We start from the raw sequence: 26,210 nt of genomic DNA, 5'->3' as shown, positions 1-26,210 counted from the left end.
GGCATCACATCCTTAACAAGTTGATTCAGTAGTTGAACTTGAAAGCATTACAACACACATGCTTGTAGAGTAGAAGTCAAGAGGACAAGCTGTTTCCTGATAATGCAGTTTGGCTTTTTGATTGAAATGTAATCTGATCACAAATGAATTTAATTATTAAACACTAATATGTAAGGCTGATTCACCAATAAGTTAGAGATGTTTTATGCCACTCTAGATGCATAAAGCTGCTCTAAAATCAGCTTAATCTGGCTACTGGCACATTCCCTCTTCACATGGGAACCATCTGCAAAATACAACCTGTATAGCTTCTATACCACCATTCTCCCAAGTACTGTAACAGGTAATGGAGCCAAGGAAAATGAAGGCACGACCAGAGTTTGTCTGTGTCTGACTAGCTGATGTCTGCAGTTGGAGTGCTGAGGGCCACTAGCACCCGATGTAGATCATTAGCCTTTGCTGTGTTCTGGACTGATGCATGCACAGCTGCAGGATTGGACTGTGGCGGGGGCAAAAGTGGCTTAAAGAAAACTTTGCAGCCAACCCCTGCATCAGTCCCCCAGCTTATGCTGAGCACTGTTCAGATGGAAGGAGAATTGGGTCATATATGGATAGTATTTCTCCAGTCACTGTTACTTTTATAGTATCTGTGTCCCTTAACTACATATTTAGGATCTGACCCCGCAAGTATCTCTGTGTGAATAGCCCCTGTATTCACATGGAGTCCTATTTAGACCAACTGGGTTCCACAAAGAGGTCTATCCGCACTTAGTATCTTGTCAGATGAGGGCCTTTGTCTCATCAAAAAGATGCAATCTATTAAAATTGTATAACTTGCCATTTTAATCAATTATTTAACCAGCATTTACTAGATCTGCTTGCAGGATTTAGTCTTAATATAGTTTTTAAATTATATAATGTTCTACTGCAAAATTCAAAAAGTATCAGTGATTCATGAAATAAAGCTGATATAGGATATTTTATTAAATTAATCACCTAATTTTAAGTTAAAAACATCACTATTATAATATTTTGCTTACTCCCCCATGTGGGGCTAATCTCTTGAACAATACTGTTTCAATCCTCAATGTAGACAGAACCTAAAAAAAAGTTTGCTGGCCTTCTCATCCTGATCTCTAGTGAATGTTTTTTCATGCTACAAACCCAACTTACATAACGTGTCTCTGGCCAGCTCTACTCAAGAGCCCAAGAACTAGAACAAGAGTGGTTTTATAGATCAGAACTGAATTGCATTTGGTAAAGTTCTATGGGTAAGTTTATACAAAATACGCCTGCAATATGCCTGGCTCTACCCAGTCCTCATATTCTCGACAACCAAATTTACATAAGAATTTACAAACTATTTTTTCTTCACGTAACACAAAACTACTTCCCAGATACAACAACATTGAAATAATATGTTGCATGGCAGGTGCTGCCATCTGCTGAAGAGAATATGAAATATCACGAGTCAACAAAATTAATCCTTGTTCACATTTTCCACAAATCTATGATACAATCAAAAGTGAAGTTTCATAAAAAATGTTTCCAGTGAAATTTACAGATCTCTCCTACTATATGATCATTTCAGATGATATATGTTTTCTCATATTCTTTGCACAACAATAAAAGCAAAGATCATGCTAAAATCTTGTAATATTTTTAAGGTATTCTATTAAATCATACAATGTCAAATGGCTTATGTCCAAAATTGAAAGTTTCTATAATGCATAGAGGAAATATCTCCCTATTTCTCCTTTAAAATCACAAAAAAGTAGTTGCTATTTTATATGACCAGCTGACAGTTTCCTCTGCAGTTTCCACAGCAGCAGCAAACCAGCAATTAACATTCAGCTGTGCCGCTACTGCTGATGACTGCGCACAAAATGTTAACATTTATACTAATTTTAGGTTAATGAAAAATTCAAGGAAGAGAGAAATTTTATCCAACTGGACAAAACTGGAAGTGAAATAAATTACAAACAATGGAGATTTTAATATTTAAATCCAATCAAAAAGTGACCTTCTGTGTTGTTTTAATTAATGAAACATGAACAATGTTGCTGTGGTTACCTGTGAAAGTATAATCTAAATGTGCAGTTTGCTTGACAGTAAGCACCCTGGGTTCATTAAATTCCCTGTTCCTGAGAAGGACAGAAGCAACAGACTGGACATTACTGTTGGAGCCCATCACTATCAACAAATGCAAAAGCAGGCGTTTACAATGCTCATACACTTCAGGGTGGTAGTGGTCAAACCCTAAAATTAAAGAGGAAAATAGAAAGGTTAATCAATTAAATATGCAGTTAACTAAAATCAGCAACAGTCCTAGTGGTCTATATCAATCTCTACAAATGATATCTATTTTTGGTAAAGAAACATTCACCAACAACAAATGAAAATGATTTAGATTTTGGCTATTTGGAGAAACAGAGGATATGCTCCCTTCCATCTCCCCTTTTATTTTTTCTATAATAACTTCAATATATTAAAACTTTCTCTGGCTTTACTGTTTTAAAAAACATTACCAAGCTGAGCAAGAGGGTGTTTATATATTATGTTTATTTCATATAATAAACCAACTAGGCCAGGGGTGGGCAAACTTTTTGGTTCGAGCGCCACATCGGGGTTCCGAAACTGTATGGAGGGCGGGGTAGGGAAGGCTGTGCCTCCCCAAACAGCCTGGACACTGCCCCCTATCCGCCCCCTCCTACTTCCTGCCCCGACTGCCCCCCTCAGAACCCCCGACCCATCCAACCCCCCTGCTCCTTGTCCCCTGGCCACCCCCTCCTGGGACCCACCCCTTGAACCGTGCCCCTCCCCCCCGGGATCCCACCCCCTATCCAACCCCCCCACTCCCTGTCCCCTGACTGCCCGACCCCTATCCACACCCCCGCCCGGCCCCCCGGGACTCCCACCCCCTATCCAATCCCCCCACTCCCTGTCCCCTGACTGCCCGACCCCTATCCACACCCCCGCCCCCGACAGGCCCCCCCGGACTCCCACGCCTATCCAAATCCCCCTGCTCCCTGTCTCCTAACTGCACCGCCCCCTATCCACACTCCCGCCTAACTGTCCCCCAGGATCCTACTCCCTAGCCAACCTTCCCTGCTCCCTGTCCCCTGACTGCCCCGATCCCTATTCACCCCCCCTTGACAGTCGTCCCCCCCCAGACTGCCACGCCGATCCACCCCCCCGTCCCCTGACCGCCCCCACGCCCCAGAACCTCCGCCCCACCCAACCGCCCCCTGCTCCCTGTCCCCTGACTGCCCCCCAGGACCCTCTGCCCCTTATCCAATCTCCCCGCTCCCTTACCATGCCGCTCACAGCAGCAGGAACTCGCAGCCCCGCCACTCGGCCGGAGCCAGCCACACCGCCACATTGCCCGGCAGAAGCGGTGGGCCAGGGCACTGGTGGCGCAACGAGCTGAGGCTGCGGGGGAGGGGCCAGGGGCTAGCCTCCCCAGCTGGGAGCTCAAGGGCTGGGCAGGATGGTCCCGCGGGCTGTAGTTTGCCCACCTGTGCACTAGGCCATATTGTGGATGATTCCTGCCATTGCACAGGTACTAAAAAAAACCCACCATTTTTATTCAAACAAATTGAAAGACTCACCACACTGAAATATATGGAGCTGAAAACACAGGGAAGAACAACAAGAGAAGCACTGAGGACATTAAGTGTATTCCAGGCTAATTGCACGTTCTATACAAGAGGAGAAGGACAAGTGGCCCCAATGGACAGTGCTTTGTAAAGGAGTCCAAACTCTCATGCCCACTTGTATTTCCTACCTACATGTTTGTCTCAAGAAATAAGCAACATTAGGAACATGAAAAGATTCTCTGGTCCAGCACACTTGTCTGATTAATTGTACATGCTCAGAAGAAGAAAAAGCCAAATCAAGTGGGGATACAAATTCACGGCAGATGTATGCTGCCCAAGAGAGGCTGGGGGTGAAGGGCAGCAATGGACTATAATAAGGTGGAAATATGGCCAAAAGAGTACAAGAGAAAGGAGAAAAAGAGATGCACTAGTTTGTTTCCTATCACACAACAGACCAAATTTAGCTCTGGTGCAAATATGTGTAACTTCACTGAAGTAAATGCAGTTGCACTTGCTTACATCATGGCTGCATTTAGCCCAAAATGTTCTGCTTACAGGCATTTAGTATGTTTTAGCTTTTATATATTATCCACAGTGTTAATTTTAAAGAAGACACTTATTAGTATTGTATTTATATAAACCAAAATGACTGGGAAATGTTTTTTTTAAAAGTGGATTTTTTTCAACTTGAAAAAGTATTCTTCCTTTATGTTATAGGAAGACAGTTTTTAAAGTCAGATTGTCACAACAATATAGAAGACAGTAATATTTCGTACACCAGAGACCCTTTCTGTACTTTCTGCAAAGATTTTATTGATAAATAAAGAATAAGAAATATTAAATCTCATTCAGCCTTGGAAAAAAAGACTAGTTATGTCAAAAAAGGCTGTTATTTTTAATTACTATAATCTTCAAAGCCAAGATTACAAGCTGCTGTTTTCCTCGATTTAAAAAAAAACCATGATATTTCAGTAATAGTTTAGTTACCTATAAAAATTGCATGAAGTAAAAGATGGAGGTAGCCTCCCCATTCCACCTTCACACTGTAGTCAATTATCAAATCAGTCAAAAGGATCACTGCTATGTTACACCTAAAGAAACAAAAAAATTGTTAAGAGATCAGAATACAACTGTTTACATTTTGAAGATCTGTAGGAGTTTTAAAGATACTCTTAACTAATATCCCCTTTTAAGACTATGAAAGTCTTAAAGGCAAGAAAGAAAAAACATAAAAATCACAATAAGCCACACAGCAGATGAGAAAAGCTTTAGTCCTCAAAATCAAAAGGTAGCTAAGACATCATAACTTCTTGAATTCTGAGCAACCCAGGAAATGTAACAAATAAGGAAAGGCTATTCTTATTTTACACAGCACATGCATGAAGACAGTAGTTTGATTTAAACTAATATGAATTGAATTGCTGTCCCTTTCATGTAATGTTAGTATTTACCTGTGAAGAGACATGCCTGGAGATGAAGTTTCAGGTAAATAATCCACCAGTGGTGACCAACAACCCCCAGTAGGTGGAAAGGGTAGAGGCTCTCCTTGATTATGCTCCATCACTTTCAGTCGCCAGTTAGAATACAGCGGCATTGAATCACCTATCAAAATACATTTATTTTTACTTTTCTTTTTGATTTGTCAATCCAAGCAAAATGTACAATTTACTAACAGTAATCTTCCACCTAATATTCTACATAGTAATAATTTAAAAAATGCCCCAGGATTTGAAGCTGTAGGTCCTGGGAAACAGAAGTGTCCAGAAGAGAAAAGCCATTCAGACAAAAGTTAAAACAAAGAGTAGTTTCTTACCCTATAGTCAATGTGGATCCCACTGTAAGTGCACAAGCAGCACATATGCAAGATTGGAATCTTTTGAATAAGGGTGTCTGTCAGGGTCATGTACACTTCCTGTGTCTCCTTATCCTCCCATGCAAACCCATAAAAGGCAGAACAACTCTAACCCCTGCTCAGTTCCCTTACAATTCAAAGTCCAGGGAAGCACAGAACTCCAAAAATGGGGATGGAGGGTGGGTTATGGGATCCATACTAACAAGACCTCAAAGAACCACAGTTATTGTAGGTAACTTCTTTCTTTGAGCATTTGTCAGTGTGGATTTCACTGTAGGTGACTAGCAACAGTACCCCTTCTGGACACTTAGATTAGGAGTATCAACTGCATCAGTCCAACAGGTTTGTAGAATTGCTCTCCCAAACTTGGCACTTGCTCTGGCAGCTCAGTACAATGCATAGTGCTCGATAAAAATCAGTGGGTTACTCCCTTGCAGATCTCTGAAACTAGCACATTTCTGAAGCAGGCAGAGGATACTGCTTGAGCTCTGGTGGGGTGAGGCTTGGCATTTGGTGGGAGAGCTACACCAGCTAACTGAAAAGACAGTGAGATACATTATGTTATCCACCTTAGATATTCTTTGTAATGAGATGGCCTGGCCTTTGGAATGGCCAGTTATAGCCAGAAATAAACAGAAAGACAGTCTGAACAGTTTGGTTCTGTTGATGTAGTAAAAAAAGGCTCTGGAAATGCCCAGTGTGTGCTGCTGCTTCTTTCCCAATGAAGAGGAGTTTTACTGCAAAGAAGAGAGGCATGTTAAATGATTAATTCAGATGGAATTCTGAGACCACCTTAGGAATTAATTTAGGGTGAAGTTTCAGGATCACATTAACCCTATGAAATACAATGTGGGGAGGGGATCAGCCACAAGTATTTGGCACTTACTCACTCTTCTGACTAAAGTCAACTAGGGAGACTGTCTTCAGAGCCAGATGAAGTACAAAGCATTCTGAAAGGGGACTCCATGAGTCTCAAGAAGATGACATTGAGGTGCCAGGCAGGAGCAAGTTCCCTGACCAGTATAATGTAGGTAACAGGCCCTTCAGGAACTCTGATACCATTGGGTGAGAGAAGACCAAGCATGACTATCCATCGATGGCAAGCTGAAACTGCTGCAGCTTGGACCTTAGTGGTGCTAAACAAAAGCTGTTTCGGATGCAGGAAGTAGTTGGGAGCCTTTGGTACCAAAGCCTGCATAAGGTCCAGCCCATGGTGGGTCACCCCTATTGAGAACCTCTTCCATTTTGATGAAAAGGTCCTTCTGGTAGATATCTTCCTGTTCTGTATCAGGATGTCCTGGACTTGTCTAAAGCAAACGCTATCCACGGTACTTAACCAGACAACATCCTGGTTGTCATCCAGGTGGGTCTGGATGGTGAATCTTCCTATGGTGCTGTGAAAACTGGTCCAGGCAGTCTGGGAGCTGAACTGGTGGTTGAATGAACAGCTGTAGCATTTTCGTCAACCAAAATTGCATTGGCCAGTGCAGAGCTATGAGAACAATAATGGCTGTCCCTTTTGAATTTTGAAAATCAGCATGAAGACCAAGAGAATGGGTGCAATAGCACAGAAGAGACATAGATTCCACTGCAGAGGGAAGGCCCCAGGCTCATATCCTCTCTGCAACAAAATTTCTGGCACCTGGTGTTGTCTTTGGGGGCAAACAGGTCTATCACAGGAAACCCCCCCCCCCCCCCCGCCCGATTAGTTCTATGATAGAACTCTGCAGGGATCACTTGTGAGTGGTAACATATCTGCTCTGGGGGGTTATCAGGTTGTTGCTGACTCTTGGGAGGTGATGAGCCATCAGGGTTAATTTGTATCTGTGGCACCATGTCCAGAGCTTGTGCCTCCTTGCTTTTTTTTGTGGTGCTTTGCTGACATGATGTTCATCAAGACCTGCATTGTGGAACTGTGAAGAACAGGAAGGAAGGACATGCGGGCTAGCCTTGTGGCTCTGACCTCCATGACATGGATGTGGAGCACCATGTCTTCCAGGGACCCTATTCCTTGCATTTGTAGATGGTCCAAGTGGATTCCCCAACCTATCTCTGAGGTGTCTGTGACTAAAGTCATTGTTGGGGAGGGGGCAGAGAACAGTACCTAGCCACGCATATTCTCAGTTTCCTTCCACCATTTCAGATCTGTGAGGTATGAGTAGAACCATGATCTTTTTGCTCATTTGGTGTTTCACTGGGGAACAGAGCAACCTGAACCAGTGCTTGAGTGGTCACAGGTGAAGTGTGGCAAGCAGCATCATGTACATCTTTCTGTGATGGTACTCTGGCTGACAGTCCCAGAAGTTGGATAATGTCCTCTGTGCCTCTGCTGGGGCTGGTTTCCTATAAGGGGCCAGTGTGTAAATTGCCAAGGACCATACGGTGGCGCAAGTCCTTGAGGGAATGGAGCGCTCCGTCTGTACTCTGGCGGAAGAGCTCCATTTCCTCAAAGGGCAGGTTCCCTATAACATCCTCTGTCTTGCATGGTATGCCAGACATCTAGAACCATAAAGTCTGCCTCATTGTGATAACTATGGTCATCGACCTTGTGGCTGTATCAGATGTATCTGTGGCCAACCTGACCTTTCCCTTAACATTCTGACCCTTTGATTGTTTATTTCAACTCATCCCTGTACTCCTGCAGGATTTTAGCTAGGAAAGGAGTGACCACCTCCCACGTGAGAAAATTGTACTTGACAAAGAGAACACAGTAATTTGAAGGTCCTCTGGGTAGCCAGGACTGTGAATCACTTTGTAACCCCCCTGCCTCCACTGAGAGGAAGACTGACTTTAGCTTAACTGGGTGCCAGCTTCCTGACACCACCAGCCTATTAGCCACCCAAACAATGTCCTCTGGGCTATGCAAGCCCTTACTTTGCCTTGCAGGTTAAGAATAGGTGCACCACAATCACCAAGCCCCTGTGAAGTGTTCCCCTGAAGTGTCCAGCTCCTTATCCACTGAATGCTCACAGGTTTCACAGTGCAGCTGTGTTAGTCTGTATCAGCAAAAAGAACGGGGAGTAGCTGTGGCACCTTGGAGACTAACAAATTTATTTGAGCATAAGCTTTCATGGGCTAAATGCTCACAGTAATACCAGGTGTGCAGTCCCCAAGGGAACAATGTACACACCAGCTTCAATGATTCAACTCAGAATCAACTGCTTGTATAATACATCAGCACTGAGATAGATTTATAGTGAAACCAAGAAGTTTAGTATCAAAGGTTCAAGATTCAAGAGATAGTGAGAAAGTATAATAGAAACCAAAAGGGTTACATATTTTTCAAAAAATCAATTTCTAGATACTTAACAGGCTAACTTCCATCCTAAAGTGTATCTCACCCCAAATATCCTTGGCAGCATTTCAACGAAGCCTGCTTGAGATCCTGTCTTCATGAATGTAATCACACCACCCAATTACTTCCTAGGTAAGGGATTAATGGGTGTTTTCCTTTCCTTGCCTTCTCATTACCTTCCCCAAAGTTCACTGTCTGTACTGTATCAGAGGGGTAGCCATGTTAGTCTGGATCTGTAAAAGCGGCAAAAAGTCCTGTGGCACCTTATAGACTAACAGACGTATTGGAGCATAAGCTTTCGTGGGTGAATACCCACTTCTTCAGATGCATGTAGGGGAAATTTCCAGAAGCAGGTATAAATATGCAAGCAAGAATCAGGCTAGGGATAACGAGGTTAGTTCAATCAGGGAGGATTGCCGCCGTCTGTACTGCAGAGTTAGGATAACACTCCTTCCCCTTATAACTTATTCTCTGGTGAGCTACTTCCCTTTTGATTTCACATCCCACCATTGACTTCAAATAGGGCTTCCACCGGGTTGGCTTACATGCTTAATTTACACATGGACCAAGGGACAGATGAATAAACACCTTTTGTTGGGCAGAAACCTGTTTGTCAACTCTGCCTTGACACAGACTTTAGGAACATATTTTTAGTGTACATACATAATACTGTGTACAGTACCTATACATACATTTTACAACAATATTAATGACCAGTGATACCTTGGCTTTCATATAAGACCTCACTCAATATTCTTTGCTGAAGCAGAATGTATATATTAGGATCAGGACATTCGTGTAACTCCCCTAGCAGTTGGCATTGAGAGGTTCTTAGGTCACAGGTAGTTGGCCACCCAAAGTTGCACTGAGGTTGATGAATATGACTTGCATCCAGAGAGGTCCAACTTTTTTTAATCTTTGTTCTTAAGTGCACCTTTTGTGGACTTTGCTTTTTCCTGAGCTGCTCAACAACTCAGGGACCCTGGGTTTGGATGGGTGTAGAAGCATTCAAAGCCCTTTGGGGGCACACCTGATATCTCTTCTCCACTCATTTATAAATGGGAGGAAGAGTGATTGGGGCTTCTCACTATCCTTTGGTGGGTTCCAGGATCTTCTCAATGGGGAGGGAAATTCTGACAGGTGGGGCACTCAAAATATCAAAAAGAGTTTATGAGCCTTCTCTGGTATAAATGTAGTATCAGCATCCGTGGATTCCACAATATGAGACCAGAGGTCCTGAAAAGTTTTGAAGTTATCAATTGCCAGCATGGCAGCTGGTGTCACTACTTTGTCTGTTGATGAGGATGACTCTTTTGGGGGAGATGAAGGTTGCTGTAGTCCCTTTGCCTTTTCTTGCTCCTGGTGGATCACGTTCAGTTCAAGTGTAAACAGCCTGGCTAATGATGCCACCAGGGCATGGGATCTCCTTTTTTCTGGAAGCATGAGAGGGGATCTGCTTCTGGACAGGTGAGATGACAGTCCCCCTGTAAGGCCAATTTGACTAAGGTAGTGTGTCATATGGGTATTGGCTTGGTTGGGGCTGGCCTAGTGCCACTCATATTCCCCATCTGGGATGGAGGGCTGAATAAGAGCTCCCTAATAACTTTCTTGGGGTCAATTTTTAAAGGTAGAGGAGAGGGATCTCTGCTTGATGCTGGAGAGAAAAGTACACAGGTGACAGTGAGGAGTATTTCTCCCTCTTCAAATGGTGGTGCTGTAGGGTGATATGGTTCCAGGGCCAGTTCCAGGAGACACAGGAAAAATGTCTCCAGAAATGATCCAGATTCCTCCCAGATGTAGCTTGGGCTCTTGCTAGACTCCATTGTGGATACCTCCAGGAAGACAGCACCAAGATTAGCACTGGGTCTCTCATTCTCTGTGCCATTCTTGATCTGATTGAGGACTTGGAGGATCTGTTCTTTGAGAAGTGTTGTTTCGTTACATCCTTCTAGGACTTCCCTTCATATTTGGAGCTATATGTGGGCTCTGTTCAGCTCAATGACTGAGCATCACACTGAACATCACTGTGTGGACACAGATCCTGATCTGCAGGTATGATGTGTGGTCAAGGGAGTGCTGGCTGATGCTGGCTTTCCAGCCTTGCTCTGCTAGTGACTGTCACCTTTGGGTATGAACAGACTTGCATGGACTTCTCTAGCAGATATGCCTCAAGCCAAGAGATCTGGGATTATTTGCAGGTCCTGAAGGAGAAGAACTTGAACACAGAGGACCTATCCAGGGCACAGCTCTCCCCTGGGCAAAAGAATCATCATCTGTGTCCATCCTAGATGGGAATCAGTGTGTCACAGGACAGCCAGGGTCCGAACCCTGAAAGTTTAGTTTGCCAAAAGTACAGCACTTCACCCCACTGTACAGGGGAAACACAGGTAGTTTTTCTTTTTCTTTTTTTTCTTCTTCTTTTCTCTTTTGAATGTCCAATTCAATGGGAATGTGAAGATGAAACTTTCTTTTTAACATTTTAAAGTCTCTAAGAAAAATAGTGGTTGGATGCTCGCTAGGTTTTGTCCTCTTGTCAAAAGCATAAGAGGGAACTAAGGAAGGGTCATGACCGCTCTGGATGCATGCATGGCCCCAACAGACAATGCTATTTAAAAGAATCTAATCTTGCATGCATGAGGTGCATGCATATTTACAGTGGGATCCACTTTGACACATACTTGAGGAACAGTAAATTAGATTCTGTCTCCGGGAGACCTAAAAGCTGGAAGGAAAATGATAGTGGTGAAGGCAGCATATCACTAAATCACACTAAAATAACTGTCCTAATAGTAAGGCTGATATAAGCAGGAAAAATCATGTCCCTAAGTGAAGCCTGAGGACTTGGGTTTGATGGAACTCTGTATCTTAACTGTAGGTGAGGTGGAGGTAGCTCCATCATTTCCGCTGCTACAACAGTCCACTAGCTATAAGTGGCAGATCCAGCCTTCTGAGCACCCTGTACTAACCCAGTGAATACACGTTTTACTGTTCTACTAGCCATTTTCCTACCACTCCACGAACCACATGCAAATACTCTCTTCTCTTCTATGGCAGGCAGGGCAGTGCGGTTCTACATGGTCTGTGTCCCAGCCCACGTTTGCAGTGGGAACCTACCATTTCTATGGTATTTGGGAACTTGTGCACCTGTGGTGGGGTATACTGAATTTCCCCCTTGCTTCCAAGAGTCTCAGTTGTTTTCGCAACTGATGCAGCGAATGTGGGTAGGTTACTTTTTAGTTTAAAAAAAAAAAAATGAAAATAAGGTATGGCTATGAGCAAAGCACTCCTGAAATTTTACAGTTAAAATACTGTTTTTTCTTCATTGCTTTCAACTTCTAATTCACATTCCATCAACAAAATAATAATTGCACATTAAATATCCCTTGGTTTACCATTCATAATGAGATATGTAGGTTAAAAGTGGTATAGCCACAGATGAAATCAAATTGAAACCTACAAACATTAAAACGCTGCTCTATCATTTGTACACAGTACCAAGAAGCATCTGTTTTTGGTAGATGATCAATTTGCATTTAGGATCTGGCAGATAAATGACAAAGTAGATGAACATTACGATTTGCAAGGATAGGCAGGGTACAGAGAAGTCACAAAATAGCCAGGATTGGTGTTTGCAGGGAGGATGAGGAAAGGGGGTTCTTGTTGACGGAGGATGGGAGATTGTGGCTTAAAGTATACAGTGCGTAGGCAGGGACTTCAGACAAAAATTAAAGAGTCTAATAAAATAATGCATAAACTTTAAACCAATAGGCAAATTAGTAAGGATTGAAGAGGCCATAGGTTCAGTATTCAAACAGAAAATTATCCCACAGACAGGTTCAGTAATGCTGGTGAACAGAAAAACACTCTTTAATACACGTAGGAACCAAAGATATTATTCCCCCCCCCCCAAAAATAAAAGTATGCAGTACCCCTAAAATAGCTTAGGATTTTGAATTTGTGACTCTTGTTCACATCGTACCCATCTCCTGCCTGTTTGGTCTTCCCTAATGTTGTCATAATTATTTAAATTAATAAGCACTTCAGGGCAGAAAACATTACTTTTGGGGAAGTATAAAACCAGTCACAGTTGGTGTGCCCATACTCCAGAGCAAGCACCCAAACCAGGCTGGGGTTGGAGAAGGGATTTTCACCCCTTTCCTGCTTTTTAAACAGGAAAGAGCCAAACTATCATAAATCTAAATTAATGATTAAAACAGCCTGTCATAAATATAAAGGGAAGGTAAACCCCTTTAAAATCCCTCCTGGCCAGAGGAAAACTCCTCTCACCTGTAAAGGGTTAAGAAGCTAAAGGTAACCTTGCTGGCACCTGACCAAAATGACCAATTAGGAGACAAGATACTTTCAAAAGCTGGGAGGAGGGAGAGAAACAAAGGGTCTCTGTCTGTCTATATGCTGCTTTTGCCGGGGATAGACCAGGAATGGAGTCTTAGAACTTTTAGTAAGTAATCTAGCTAGGTATGTGTTAGATTATGATTTCTTTAAATGGCTGAGAAAAGAATTGTGCTGAATAGAATAACTATTTCTGTCTGTGTATCTTTTTTGTAACTTAAGGTTTTGCCTAGAGAGATTCTCTATGTTTTGAATCTAATTACCCTGTAAGGTATCTACCATCCTGATTTTACAGAGGGGATTTCTTTACTTCTATTTATTCCTATTTCTATTAAAAAAGTCTTCTTGTAAGAAAACTGAATGCTTTTTCATTGTTCTCAGATCCAAGGGTTTGGGTCTGTGGTCACCTATGCAAATTGGTGAGGCTTTTTATCCAACATTTCCCAGGAAAGGGGGGGGGTTGCAAGTGTTGGGAGGATTGTTCATTGTTCTTAAGATCCAAGGGTCTGGGTCTCTAGTCACCTAGGCAAATTGGTGAGGCTTTTTACCAAACCTTGTCCAGGAAGTGGGGTGCAAGGTTTTGGGAAGTATTTTGGGGGGAAAGAAGTTTCCAAACAGCTCTTCCCCAATAACCAGTATTTGTTTGGTGGTGGTAGCGGCCAATCCAAGGATAAAGGGTGGAATATTTTGTACCGTGGGGAAGTTTTTGACCTAAGCTGGTAAAGATAAGCTTAGGAGGTTTTCATGCAGGTCCCCACATCTGTACCCTAGCGTTCAGAGTGGGGGAGGAACCTTGACACAGCCTTTTAAAATAAATAAATAAATACATATATACATAAATGAACAATGCTAGGTCCCTAATGTTTTTTTTTCTTCTATCATTCCTTAACTTTTATGTTCACATTTTTTCATGCCTTTGTTTTTCCTCAGTCTAAATTTTCTACAATTTTCAATTAATGTTTCCATCTACTTTTCTTTGAAACCTGCTCTCTCTGTATTCAATACACCTTTTCCCCTTTCCTTTTTATTTTCACTTTTTTTTTTTTACTTCTATTCATCCTCTTCCCCCCCCAACTCATCCCATGTTCCCTCTTTTTTCTCTCCAATAGCAATCTGCCCCAGATTTTTACACTGCTCCCCAGTTTGGCTTCTTGTCTCTATTAAGTCCCTTCTGTAGTATTTGAGAATGGCTGTTTATGAGGTGTGGCTCCTTTAAGAAACCAGGAAGTGGAGCCAAGAATAGGAACATGGGTTTATGGAGCGGATTTCATACCTACACTTGCGGGAGCACCTCCTTATGGAAACAGATTCCCTGACACTTCACAAGGCGGTAGAGACTGGCTATCAATTTGAACTTGCAATTCAAGAGGCTTATTCTGTTTCCCAGACCCACATCCCTCCAGGTTCTTCTTCTTTGGGGGCATCTACCACTGTAGCCATCCTAGTACAGCATATTGACAGGGGTTCAAGTAACTGGGTAACTGGGAGTGTCCAGTTCAGGGACAAAGGGGTCGACAATGTGGAAAACTTAACCATTTTGGTTGTTGTTCTGCCCCAGCCATCACATATATGGATGACCAGGGAGGGAGGAAGATTCCATCCCTTAGGGGATCATGGAACCGGGACAGTTTTAAAAGCTACCTCTGCCATTTAGTGGATGTGAATATACTGCTGAGCATGAGCACTGGAGCATGAGTCTCACTCATAAACTATACCATATATCATAGATATTTTGCATATTTCACCTTGCAGCCAGTACAGTCCTCACTATATGGATATGGCAATGTGAAAATCACTTTGCAGAGGATGGTGGATCTCCCCATGACGTATTGTCAGCAAGAAGTGGGAGCGTTCCCATTTTACGGCCAACTTTCTCGGGCTGGATCTGTTCTGGACACTGGGCTTTAAAGTATTAGATTAAAAAAACACAGAAATCTGCCTTGTGGAGAATGACTGAAGAGATGTACTCCCCAAGGTCTCTTCTGGACTTGGATGTTGTCATAGGTATGAGCATCGTCCATGAGTGGATCTACTGGCCACCCCAATTATACAGCCATTCTGCCACACCTCCCTGGGTGTTAAAGCCTGTCTTAGCCAGAGATTTCTCGCTTGCTCAAGGAGGACATTATAGAAGTGACTGACTTTTCGCTGTGGTTGTTAAACCTTTTCGTAGCAAAAAAGAAGGAAGGGAGACTACTTACATGTGGACCACTGCCAAGTGAACAAGGTAGTCATACCTGACTGCTATCCTTTACTGATCATGGTTCAACTGTGCTCACTAAATTGGATCTACACTAGGGATATCTCCAAATAATGTTTGCCTCTTACTCATGGAACCTCAAAGCTTTTCTCACCCATATGGACTTTTTTCAATTTAAAAGGATGCCTTTTGGTTATCTTCGACCCCTAGAACATCAGGCTTCAGTGTTAGCAGACATTCCTGAGGTGGTCATCTATGAAGATGACATCCTGGATCGTCTCATTCTGACCATGATGCTTCCCTACATGTAGTACTTCCCTGATTTAAGGACCATCATCTGATCCTGAACATGGAGAAGTGTGTTATTCATTGGGATCAACTGGATTTTGTGGGTCATCATCTGTCGGCACGTGGAAACTCTCCATTGCAGTCCAAAATATGGATGTACAAGTCGGAATTTCTATCATTTCTTGGGATAACTATTATCTTTATTTTGTGCAAGATTATGGACCCTGTTACGCAGCAATGTGGTCTGACACTGGACTCCAGTGTGTTCACAGCCAGTATGCCAGCTCAAACGACATATTATATCAGCTTCTGCACTGGCACACTGTGCCTTACGAGCCCCTGCTGTTGTCACATATGATGCCTCAGCTGTAGCTCTTGGTGCTGTTCTCTCCCAGATCCATTGCGGGGGGAACAACCAGTGGCATTCACCTCCTGAGCGCTCTCCTCAGCTGAACATAAATACTTGGCAGGAGTGCAGGAGGAGGCCCTAGCATGCATATGGGTATGAGAAAGGTGGCATTATTATTTGTATGGCTGCACTTTCACATCACGCACCAACCACCAGGTGTTAACTACACTGTTAATGCCATCCAGCCCAGGGCACTAACACCTTCATATTCACAGACGGCCTGATCGTCTGCATCAGTGCAATTCCTCAGTACTGAACCACCCAGGTAAACGCAATCAAGGGGCTGATCACCTGTCCTGGGCTTCACCTGACAAATCCACAGAAAGGGGGATTATGAGCCAGGAAGAGGATAATAATGCCTTGACTGATCTCTATTGCCACTCCCAAATCATTGTTAGAGACACTGCCCCAGGATGTACTGTTACAAGCAGGGCCATCCCTAGGGTGGTGCGTGGCCCAGGACAAAGGCGCTGAGTTTCTAATCTGCTGAGGGGTGCTCCCCCTGGTTCCGCCCAGCCCGTGCCCCCACTCCGCCCCTTCCCACAAACTCCACCCTGCTTCTTCCCACCCCCACTCTGCCCCTGCCCCGCCTCTTCCTGCCCAGTTCTGCCCCCTCCCCTAAGCACGCTGCGCCCTCGCTCCTCTCCTCTCCCCCCCAGCGCCTCCTGACACAGCAAAACATCTGATCTGCCACAGGCGGTAGGGGCTGAGAGGGACGGGGAGGTGCTGATTGGTGCGGGCTGCCAGCAGGCAAGAGACAGTGGGGAGAGGGGGAGGTTCTAGCAGAGGGGCTCCTCCTCGCCCATCCCCGCCCGCCACTCACCTCCCTGTTCACCTCCTCACCCTGCTCACCTGCCCACCTCCTGCCTCACCTCCCCGCCTGCCTTTTGGGGATTTTATCTTAGAGCGGGACCCCCCAAAGCGTGGCGTCTGGGGAGGTCTCCCCGATTCGCCATACCCAAGGGATGGCTCTGGTTACCAGAAAGTTCTCAAATATGTTTGTCAGGATTGGCCAGAAACTATTATCTGGGGGCTTATTTTCATGTGAGACATGAATTGTCAGCATGGGGTGATCAAGGTCTACTTTGGGACTCATAGGTGGAATTTCCAGAGGCCATGCAGACAGAGGTGCTGGCCATTGCCCACAAAAGGCACCTTGGGATGGTACATATTAGGTAGAGGTGTCACATGGCGGTATAGTGGTCAGGAATTGATAGTCACATTGAAGAGATGTTCAGAAATAGTGAACCACATTTACTTAGTTGTAAATCCTATAAGCAAGCCAGTGTACCCCTGATTCCTACCCTGCTGCCACCTTGGCTGTGACAGTCCACACAGCTAGCCTTATGTGGAGAAATGATTCCCACCCCGCAGCATCAGTGATTTCTATAAGTAGCTTAGAATCTTTTTACAAATGGTCAGAGGTAACAGCTAGCAGCCTAGTACCATTACAAATTGTCTGTGATCAGCTGGAGGAGTGGTTCTTTAGGTGGGATTATACCTTAATGATAATTACTGATAACAGACTGCAGTTTGTTTCTGCTTGTTTCACTCAATTCCTAGCAGATAAAGAGATCTGGCGTGTCTGTAGTCCCAGCTACCATCCTCAGGCGAATGGGGGTGAAGAGAGATTTAATCTCAGATTGAAGAACAAACTTTGGGCTCATCTAACCCAGGGTTTGGCCTTTCTGCAAGCTCTCCACCCATTATTACAGCATTACTGGGCTGTTCCCCAGAGATCAATAGGTCAGTCCCCAGCTTTCCTGATGATGGGGCAAGAGTTGTGCTTATCGTTACGTATTAAACCCCATTTTAAAGATCCACAGCATATAGGTGTTATACATCAGGTTCACAACCACATACGGAAGCAGCAGGCATGATACAAAGGTTACACAGATGACACAGAGGGCTAGGGTGAAGACCCTGGTGGTGGGGCAATGGGTACTTGTACACAGACTATGCAAGGGGGTCCAAGTTTGGATCACAGCTTTCATTTCCAATGCAGATGTCTAGGAGTGGTAACATACGAATTGCAAGACGGGTCCCATTGACATACCAGTAATTTAGTGCATATACTGGAAACCATCATAGGGGAAAGGGGGAGTGGAAATGCCCACTGCACCATCTGCTGCTGAAGGGGTACTGCCTGCTCCAACACAGGCCAGGTCTACATTAGACTTATATCATTATAACTGTGTCACACAAAGATGTGAAAAATCCACACCCCTGAGAAATGTAGTTATACTGAACTAACCCCCAGAGTAGACAGACCTATGTCAACAGGAGAGCTTCTCCCTTCAACATAGCTATCTCCTCTCAGGGAGGTGAATTAACTATGCCAACAGGAGAAGCTCTCCCATTAGCATAGTAGCATCTTCACTAAAGCACTACAGTGAAGCAGTTACACCAGTGCAGCTGTGCTGCTGCAATGCTGTATGTGAAGACAAACCCAGAGTCTCCACTGTTACTTCCAACCCCGCATCTGCCAGCTGTTGGTGTCCCAAGGGTGATGCATAGACCTTTACGCTCCTGTGGGCCCCCATGTTGGCTGAAGGACTTTGTGGTGTAACAACCAAATGAATTACTGGCATTTTGAAGGTTTAAATTGTATAATTTGTTACTGTATGGTTGTACAAAAAAAACCTGTTTGGAGGTGGAAAATGTACTATTTGGAAACGGCTGTTTATGGAGCATGGCTCCTTTAAGACACCAGGAAGAGGAGCCAGGAAAAGGAACGGGCAAGGCTCCAGTGAGCACCATGAGGAAGAGAAACCTTGAGGGGGTGCAGCCCTGGAATAAAGTTTGTTCTTGTTTGCATTTAAACCTGAGTGGCCTTCAAGTTATTGGGATATCACACTTTCCTTTGCTGATTGGTGGCTATTTGAGAAGGAGGTGGAGAGGAATTGGGAAGATGAGAAACCAAAAACTGCTGCTCACACCCCACTTTGGAGAGTAAGAGGAGGAGAAAGCACTACAACATATGGTTCCCCATCCTGTCCTGCATCCTGCTGTGGAAACTGAGTATCTGTTTTATTAGTTGCAATTTCAGCAGCAAAATTAGGACTGGGAGATTAGGGCTAAAGGATGGGGGAAAGCTCTTTTGGGCTGGATGCATGAGAAAGCAGCCTGCCTCATCTCTTGTTCCCTGCAGTCCGTGGTCATGCTCTTTGAATGCATGTGAATTTGTCCTATAATCTTTACCCAACAGTTTTTAATATTTGTGAAAATTTTAGGCTATATTCACTCAAATATTTTTAAAAATATATTACTTTTTTCCTCTTCGTATGATCCTCCAGAGCTGCTGCTGTAGCGAGATTCTAGCCTGTGGTGCTGGCGGTTCAAATTACTATTCAACCCACTGTAGATGTCTAGATGAACATAGCTGAACAAATGAATACATGAATGTTAATATCAGGCGTGTTTCGTGGTAAAATGATATAGCAATTCAGTGCTTTACACAAGGGTTTCTTTTAAATGTAACTATCTGAGACAATCTGTTGCAGTAGTATATTTCTTTAAAACACCTGCATTAATATCTAGCTGAATACAATGTTTATGTACATATTAAATAACACATTCATAATACATAAAACATGATAGAGAAGTAAATATTGAAACTGATAATAGTTATCTCAAAGGGGAACAGAATAATTATTAAGAGCTTGAGTGTTAGGCACCTATATAAGAAAAAGTCCGAATAAACAGGACTGTCCCTATAAAAACGGACATCTGATCACCCTAGTTATGTTTGTAAAATGCCTATTACCCCCCACCCCCATCTTGGTTTTTCACAATTGCTATCTGGTCACCCTAAACATAACAAGAGTGGTTCTCACCCCAAAGGAGCTTACACTCAAGTTGATCTTATCATTCACCAAAACTTAAAGTCAATATATGAATTGACACAGATATTCACAGGATGAGATCCTCACGCCCCACTCTGGCCCCTTTTTGCCATAGAAAATGGTCAGAGCAGAGTAAATGAGCCTTAAAAGCAGAGTAAATGAGCCTTAAAAGCCTCTTTTCCAGCCAGTACAGGATTTCCCTAGCACAAGAACTGTGGAAGACAGCCAGATGGCTGCTTCCTAAAGACCCCCCAGCCCACTTGCAAGCCTGGGTGTAAGGTACATATTTTGAATGTGGTGGCAGCGTGCACACCTGCAGAGGTTCTGGATAGGGCTGAAGCTCAGAAGTCAGCCCAGGGGGACTGCTGTAACCCAGATAGGCCTCTAGCACTGTCTATTTTAGCTGGAGTCTTCTCCAGCCCCAAGAATAGCTGAAGACTGGGAAGGTGCAAAGGTGGCTAAAAGCTACCTGAGCTGCCCAACCTCCTGGGCTCCAAGTTCTGTGTTATATCTCTTAGAAAAGACAGTTACCTTTTCCTGGTGTTCTTCGAGATGTGTTGCTCATGTCTATTCCACAATCAGTGTATGTGCTCGCCACATGCACTAGTGCCGGAAGTTCTTCCCCTAGCTGTACCCGTAGGGGGGAGTGCCCCAGCGACCCCTGGAGTGGTACCTCTATGGTACGGTATAAGGGGAGCTGAGCGCTCCCCCCACCCTCAGTTCTTTCTTGCCAGACAACTCCGACAGAGGGGAAAGAGGGTGGGATGTGGAATACACTTGAGCAACACATCTTGAAGAACACCAGTTACGGAAAAGGTAACTGTCTTTTCCTCTTCAAGTGATTGCTCATGTGTATTCCACAATAGTTGATTCCAAGCTATATCTGTTGGAGGTGGGTAGGAGTTCACAAATTATTGGGACGGAGTACAGCCCTGCCGAACCCGGTGTCATCCCTGGTTTGGGAGACAATCGCATAGTGTGAGGTGAACATATGAACCAAAGACCAGGTGGTAGCTCTACAAATGTCCTGGATGGGGACATGGGACAAGAAGGAAGCAGACGAGGCTTGCGCTCGACTTGAGTGCGCCTTCACAATCGGTGGCGGGGGGATACCCGCCAGATCATAACAGGTACGGATGCACGAAGTGATCCGGTTGGAGAGCTGCTCAGTGGAGATTGACCGACCCCTCATGCACTCAGCTGAGGCGATGAACAGTTGAAAGGACTTTCTGAACGGCTTGGTCTGCTTGAGGTAGAAAGCCAGAGCCCGTCACACATTGAGCGTGTGGATACGGCGCACCTCACTGGATGCTTGGGGCAGAGGACCAGTAGAAAAATGTCCTGACCCATGTGATAGGCAGGAACCACCTTCGGGAAGAACTCAGGGTGTGGACGGAGCCGGACCTTGTCGTTATGGAAAGCCATGTATGGAAGCTTGGATGTCAGGGCCCTGAGCTCCGAGACCCACCTGGCCAACATGATTGCGACCAGGAAGGCCACTTTCCATGAGAACTTGGACCAGGAGCGCGTGGCTAGTGGCTCAAACGGGAGTCCCGTGAAACAGGCCCACACCAGGTTTAGGTCCCACTGTGGGACCGGGAGCCTAGCATACAGGAAGAGTCGGTCCAACCCCTGGAGGAACCGGCCAGTCATAGCATGGGAGAATTCTGTGTGACTCTGCACTGGTGGATGGAAGGCTGATATGGCCACCAAGTGGACCTTGACTGACGAGGATGCCAGGCCCTGGGCTCTAAGGTGGAGAAGGTAGTCCAGGATAAGCTGGAATGGGGCAGACACCGGGGAAATGTCCCGCTCATTCGCCCATCTGGACAACCGGGACCACTTTGCTGAGTAGGTGCGGCACGGCGCGTGGAGGGCTGCCTGCTTTCTAGGAGGACGCGTTGAACCCCTTCTGAGCATGTCCTTTCCTCCCTACCTAACCACTGAGGTGGAGAAAGCAGCCCGGTCCTGGGAGAGCAGGTCCAGGCGGAGTGGCAATGGCCCTGGCAGAGCAACCGCCAGGTCCATGAGGGTCCCGTACCAATGTTGCCTGGGCCATGCTGGAACAATCAGAAGGACCTGGGCCCTTTCCCTCTTTAATTTTTCCAGGACCTTGCTGATCAGTGGAAACGGAGGAAAGGCATAGAGAAACTGGTCTGAGCAGGACAGGAGGAAGGCATCAGAGATAGCGCCCCATCCCAGCCCTGCCCTGGAGCAGAACCAGGAACAGTGCCAGTTCTGTCGACTTGCGAACAGGTCCACCTGGGGGGTCCCCCACAGTCAGAAAAGCCTGTGGGCCAACTCCAGGTGGAGAGACCACTCGTGCTGAGAGGAGAAGTCCCTGCTCAAGCAATCTGCCCACACATTCCAGGTGCCCAGTAGATGGAAGGCCTTCAGGTAGATGTCATGGGCTATACAGAAATCCCACAAGGGTTTCATGGCAGAGGGGAGAGGATCAGGACCAGCCTTGCCTGTTGATATAGGACATCGAGGCCATGTTGTCCAGGAGGACCCTGACCACCCTGCCCTCCAGGTGCGAGTGGAAGGCCACGCACGCCAGCCATACTGCCCTGAGCTCCTTGACATTTATTTGAAGGGTCAGATCCTGAGCCGACCATAGACCTTGGGTCTGAATGTTCCCCATGTGGGCCCCCAACCCAGGTCTGACGCATGGGACACCAGTTCCAGCGGTGGGGCCCTATCCCTGAATGGGACCCCTTGGAGCATGTTGCTCGGGGCGGACCACCACCACAGGGAAGTAATCACAGAGTAGGGTATGGTGAAGACTTTGTCTATCCTGTCCCTGGCCTGGGAGAACTCTGAGGCCAACCAGAGCTGCAGGAGCCTCACCCTGAGTCCAACATGACAGACCACGTACATGCACGCCGACATGTGACCCAAGAGCTGGAGGCACCCTCTGTCTGTTGTCACCAGGAACCTTGTGACCGCATTGATGAGCCTCTTCAGAGTCTTGAACCTGTCCGGTGGGAGGGAGGCTCTGGCCAACGAGGCATCCAGGAGCACCCCGATAAACTCTCTGCGTTGAACCAGGACTAACGTGGACTTGGTGTTGTTTACCAACTGGCCCAAAGCGGTGCACGTGGACAGGAGGAGCATCACATGATCCCTCACCTGTTACCGGGAGCTGCCCTTGACCAGCCAATCGTCCAGATAGGGAAAGATCTGGAGTCCCCCGTCACCTGAGGTCGGCCGCTACCACCGACATACATTTTGTAAATACCCTGGGGGCAGTGGACAGGCCAAATGGGAGGACCGTAAATTGGTAGCGATTCTGCCCCACCGCAAAACAGAGGAAGTATCTGTGCCACTCGAATATACGAATGTGGAAGTACACGTCCTGCAGATCGAGGGCAGCGTACCAGTCCCCGGGATCCAGGGAGGGGATGATGGAGGCCAGGGAGACCATGCGGAATTTGAACTTCACCATGTACCAGTTCAGACCTCGCAGGTCCAGGATGGGCCTGAGTCCGCCTTTGGGATAAGGAAATAGCGGGAGTAGTACCCCTTGCCTTTGAACTCCCCGGGCACTACTTCCACTGCTCCTAGGCCCAGGAGCCGCCCCACCTCCTTCTTGAGCAAAGCTTCGTGCGAAGGGTCCCCCAGGAGGGATGGGGGATGGTTGGGCGGGGAGGAAGTAAATTGGAGGGTGTAGCCCCGGGAGATGGTGTGGAGGACCCAGCAGTCTGAGGTCAGCCGCGCCCACTCCAGGGGGAAAGCACACAACTGATTGGAGAAGGAAGCTTTATTGAGGGTGGATCCCTGATGAGAACTGGTAGGGCACCCCCGAGCATCCCATCAAAACCTCCTTTTCCCTGCCTGCTTGCCCTGGAGGGCACAGAGTGGGGGGCAGGCCGAGACTGTCTCTGAGGGCACCTCTTGTAGTCCCGCGACTTCTTATAGGCGGCCTCATATTTTGGGTCAGTGGCCTGAGCGGGAGTCTGCTGAGGCTTGAATTTAGATTTAGCCGGAGCCGGAACTTAGAGACCCAGAGTCTGGAGGGTCATTTGGGAGTCTTTCATGCCATGCAGCCTTGTATCCGTTTCAAATGGGAGATCCTGCATGGAGGTCTGCACCTCGCTGGACAGCCCAGAAAGCAGGAGCCACGACGTCCTTCTCAAGGACACCACGACGGACCACCATGTCCGTCGCATCCAAAGTTGCCTGCAGGGTTGTTCTGGCAGCCACTGTACCCTCCTCCACCAGTGCTTTGAACTCCTTCCTATCATGCTCCTGGAGGGAGTCCTTGAACTTGGGCAGGGAGCCCCACAGATTGAACTCATACCAGCCCAGGAGAGCCTCGTGGTTAACTGAAAGCTCGAGGACAAATAAATTTTTCTCCCAAAAGAGTCCAGCCTCCACGAATCTTTATTTTTGGGGTAGGAGCTGGCTGGCCCTGCCGTTCCCTGTGGTTGTCTAACTCGACCACCAGGGAGTTGGGCGCCAGGTGGGTGTATAAGTACTTGTGTCCCTTGGCAGGTACAAAGTACTTGCGTTCCACCTTCTTGGAGACGGGGGCCAACGAGGCCAGTGTTTGCCACAGGGCATTTGAAATTTTTGCCACTCCTTCATGGAGAGGCAAGGCTACCCTGCCCGGTTCCGAAGAGGACAGCACATTAAACAGGGAGTCCACCTCTTTCTGGAGGTGGAAGTTTGATGCCACCCTTTTTAAGAGTTCTTGGTGGGCCCTAAAGTCCTCCTGTGGAACGGAGGGGGGCGGAGCCATAACTGCCTCATCTGGGGAGGACGAGGAGGCCAGTGTGGTACTCTGGGTGTCCGCGAGCACGGAAGCGTCCACCACCTGGTCGGTCTCCAGGCATGGTGCCGAGGATGTATGTCCCATCGACTCCTTCCTCAGAGGTCTGGAGAGGGAGGCCAACGGTGCTTCAGAGGCCAGGGTGCCCACTGGTACCATTGGGCCAGCCACAGGGCCCAGTGCCACTGCATCTGCTGCAGCACCGGCGGAGCCGGTTGTTCGGCCTGGCTGGTCTGGCTTATCGATGGACGACTACGAATGGAGGCTGGGCTGACATACGACCTGCCGCTGTCCCTGGACCGGGAGTGATGCCCACATTGGGATCGCGGTCCCATGGTTGAGGACCAGTACTGTCGGTAACGGCTGCTCTGCGATCGGCTCCAATGGTCGGACGTGCAACGGCGAGACACTGGTGATCAACGCCTGGGGCTGTGGAGGCAATGCCTTGGCAGGGTCTTGGAGCGGGATTCTGAGCAGGAACGGCGTCAACACCCACGCTGTGACCGGCTGCGATAACCCCTCCGAGACACGGACCTTGGGCGATGTCTGCCTCGGTCCTGTCAGTATTCACTCCTCGAGGTGGAGCGGTGCTGAGAGTCTCGGTCAGATGGAACCCAACCAGCCTGGTGGGAGTCGAGGGCGATCCACATGGACTTTGCCCTGAATGGTTGCTGGGCAGCGAACGGCATCGGGAACGTTCCCTCGACCGAGACTGGTACCGAGCCAGGGGCGACTGCGGAGATCCCCGCGGTGGCTTGCCTCTGGAGCATGGAGCCAACGTCGGTGGTGCTCCTGGTACCAGCATGGACATAACGTCCCGGGCATCTGGCACGGAGGGCATCTGGACATCCGGGGAGGCCTGCTCCAAATGGGCCGGGCTACTCCGCTCGACCTGAGTCAGAGGCCTAGAAGCCGGTGGGGATCGAGGACTGCCCGACATGGGTCTAGCCTCTGTCCCGGGTTTACTTCAGTGCTGCTGCAAAGAAGAAAAGGAGTACTTGTGGCACCTTAGAGACTAACCAATTTATTAGAGCATAAGCTTTCGTGAGCTACAGCTCACTTCCTCAGATGCATATCGTGGAACTGCAAAGAAGGTGTCTTTGTAGCCCTCTTGGCATGCCCCGTGGATGGGGAGCAGCTCACTGGTTGATGGCACCGGGGGTTGCCGCACCGCTGACCCCGACTCCATCAGAATAGCCTGGAGCCTAATATCCCTTTCTCTGTTGGTCTGAGGCTTAAACGACTTGCAAATTTTGCAACGATCGCTGATATGGGTTTCTCCCAAACAGCGCAGACAGTCCGCGTGTGGGTCACTCCTTGGCACAGACTGCCAACAAGTGTCGCACAACTTAAAACCCGGGGTGTGAGGCATGCCCCGGCCTGGGCACTCTAACTAACTGAACTAACTGATCAGCTAACTAACTACAGGTACTAATACTGAACGAACAAGCAGTTCTGGGGACAAGCTACAGCAAAGCTGGAGCAGAGTAATTCTGATGCACCTTCACTGGCTGCAAGAAGGAACTGAAGGTGGCGGGAGAGCACAGCTCCCCTTATACTGCGCCATGGAGGCGCCACTCCAGGGGTCACTGGGGCGC

At 46.7% G+C, this 26,210-nt stretch overlaps 1 protein-coding gene across 1 annotated transcript in view; it reads right to left on the bottom strand.

Moving 5' to 3' along the window:
* FRYL (FRY like transcription coactivator) overlaps positions 1–26,210 on the bottom strand; it is a 416,688-nt gene that overhangs the window by 94,555 nt on the left and 295,923 nt on the right. The window contains exons 38-41 of the mRNA XM_084625954.1: positions 19,263–19,375; positions 5,051–5,201; positions 4,587–4,690; positions 2,074–2,259 (exon numbers count right to left, since the gene is read on the bottom strand). Of these exons, the coding sequence (XP_084482080.1) occupies positions 2,074–2,259; positions 4,587–4,690; positions 5,051–5,201; positions 19,263–19,375 (554 nt within the window). The remainder of the gene's footprint in view (positions 1–2,073; positions 2,260–4,586; positions 4,691–5,050; positions 5,202–19,262; positions 19,376–26,210) is intronic.

Source organism: Lepidochelys olivacea, assembly GCF_965140295.1.
Source record: "Lepidochelys olivacea isolate rLepOli2 genome assembly, chromosome: 4".
Taxonomy (NCBI): domain Eukaryota; kingdom Metazoa; phylum Chordata; order Testudines; family Cheloniidae; genus Lepidochelys; species Lepidochelys olivacea.
Note: the sequence above shows the minus strand (reverse complement) of the source record. Positions and strands in the feature narration are given on the sequence as shown.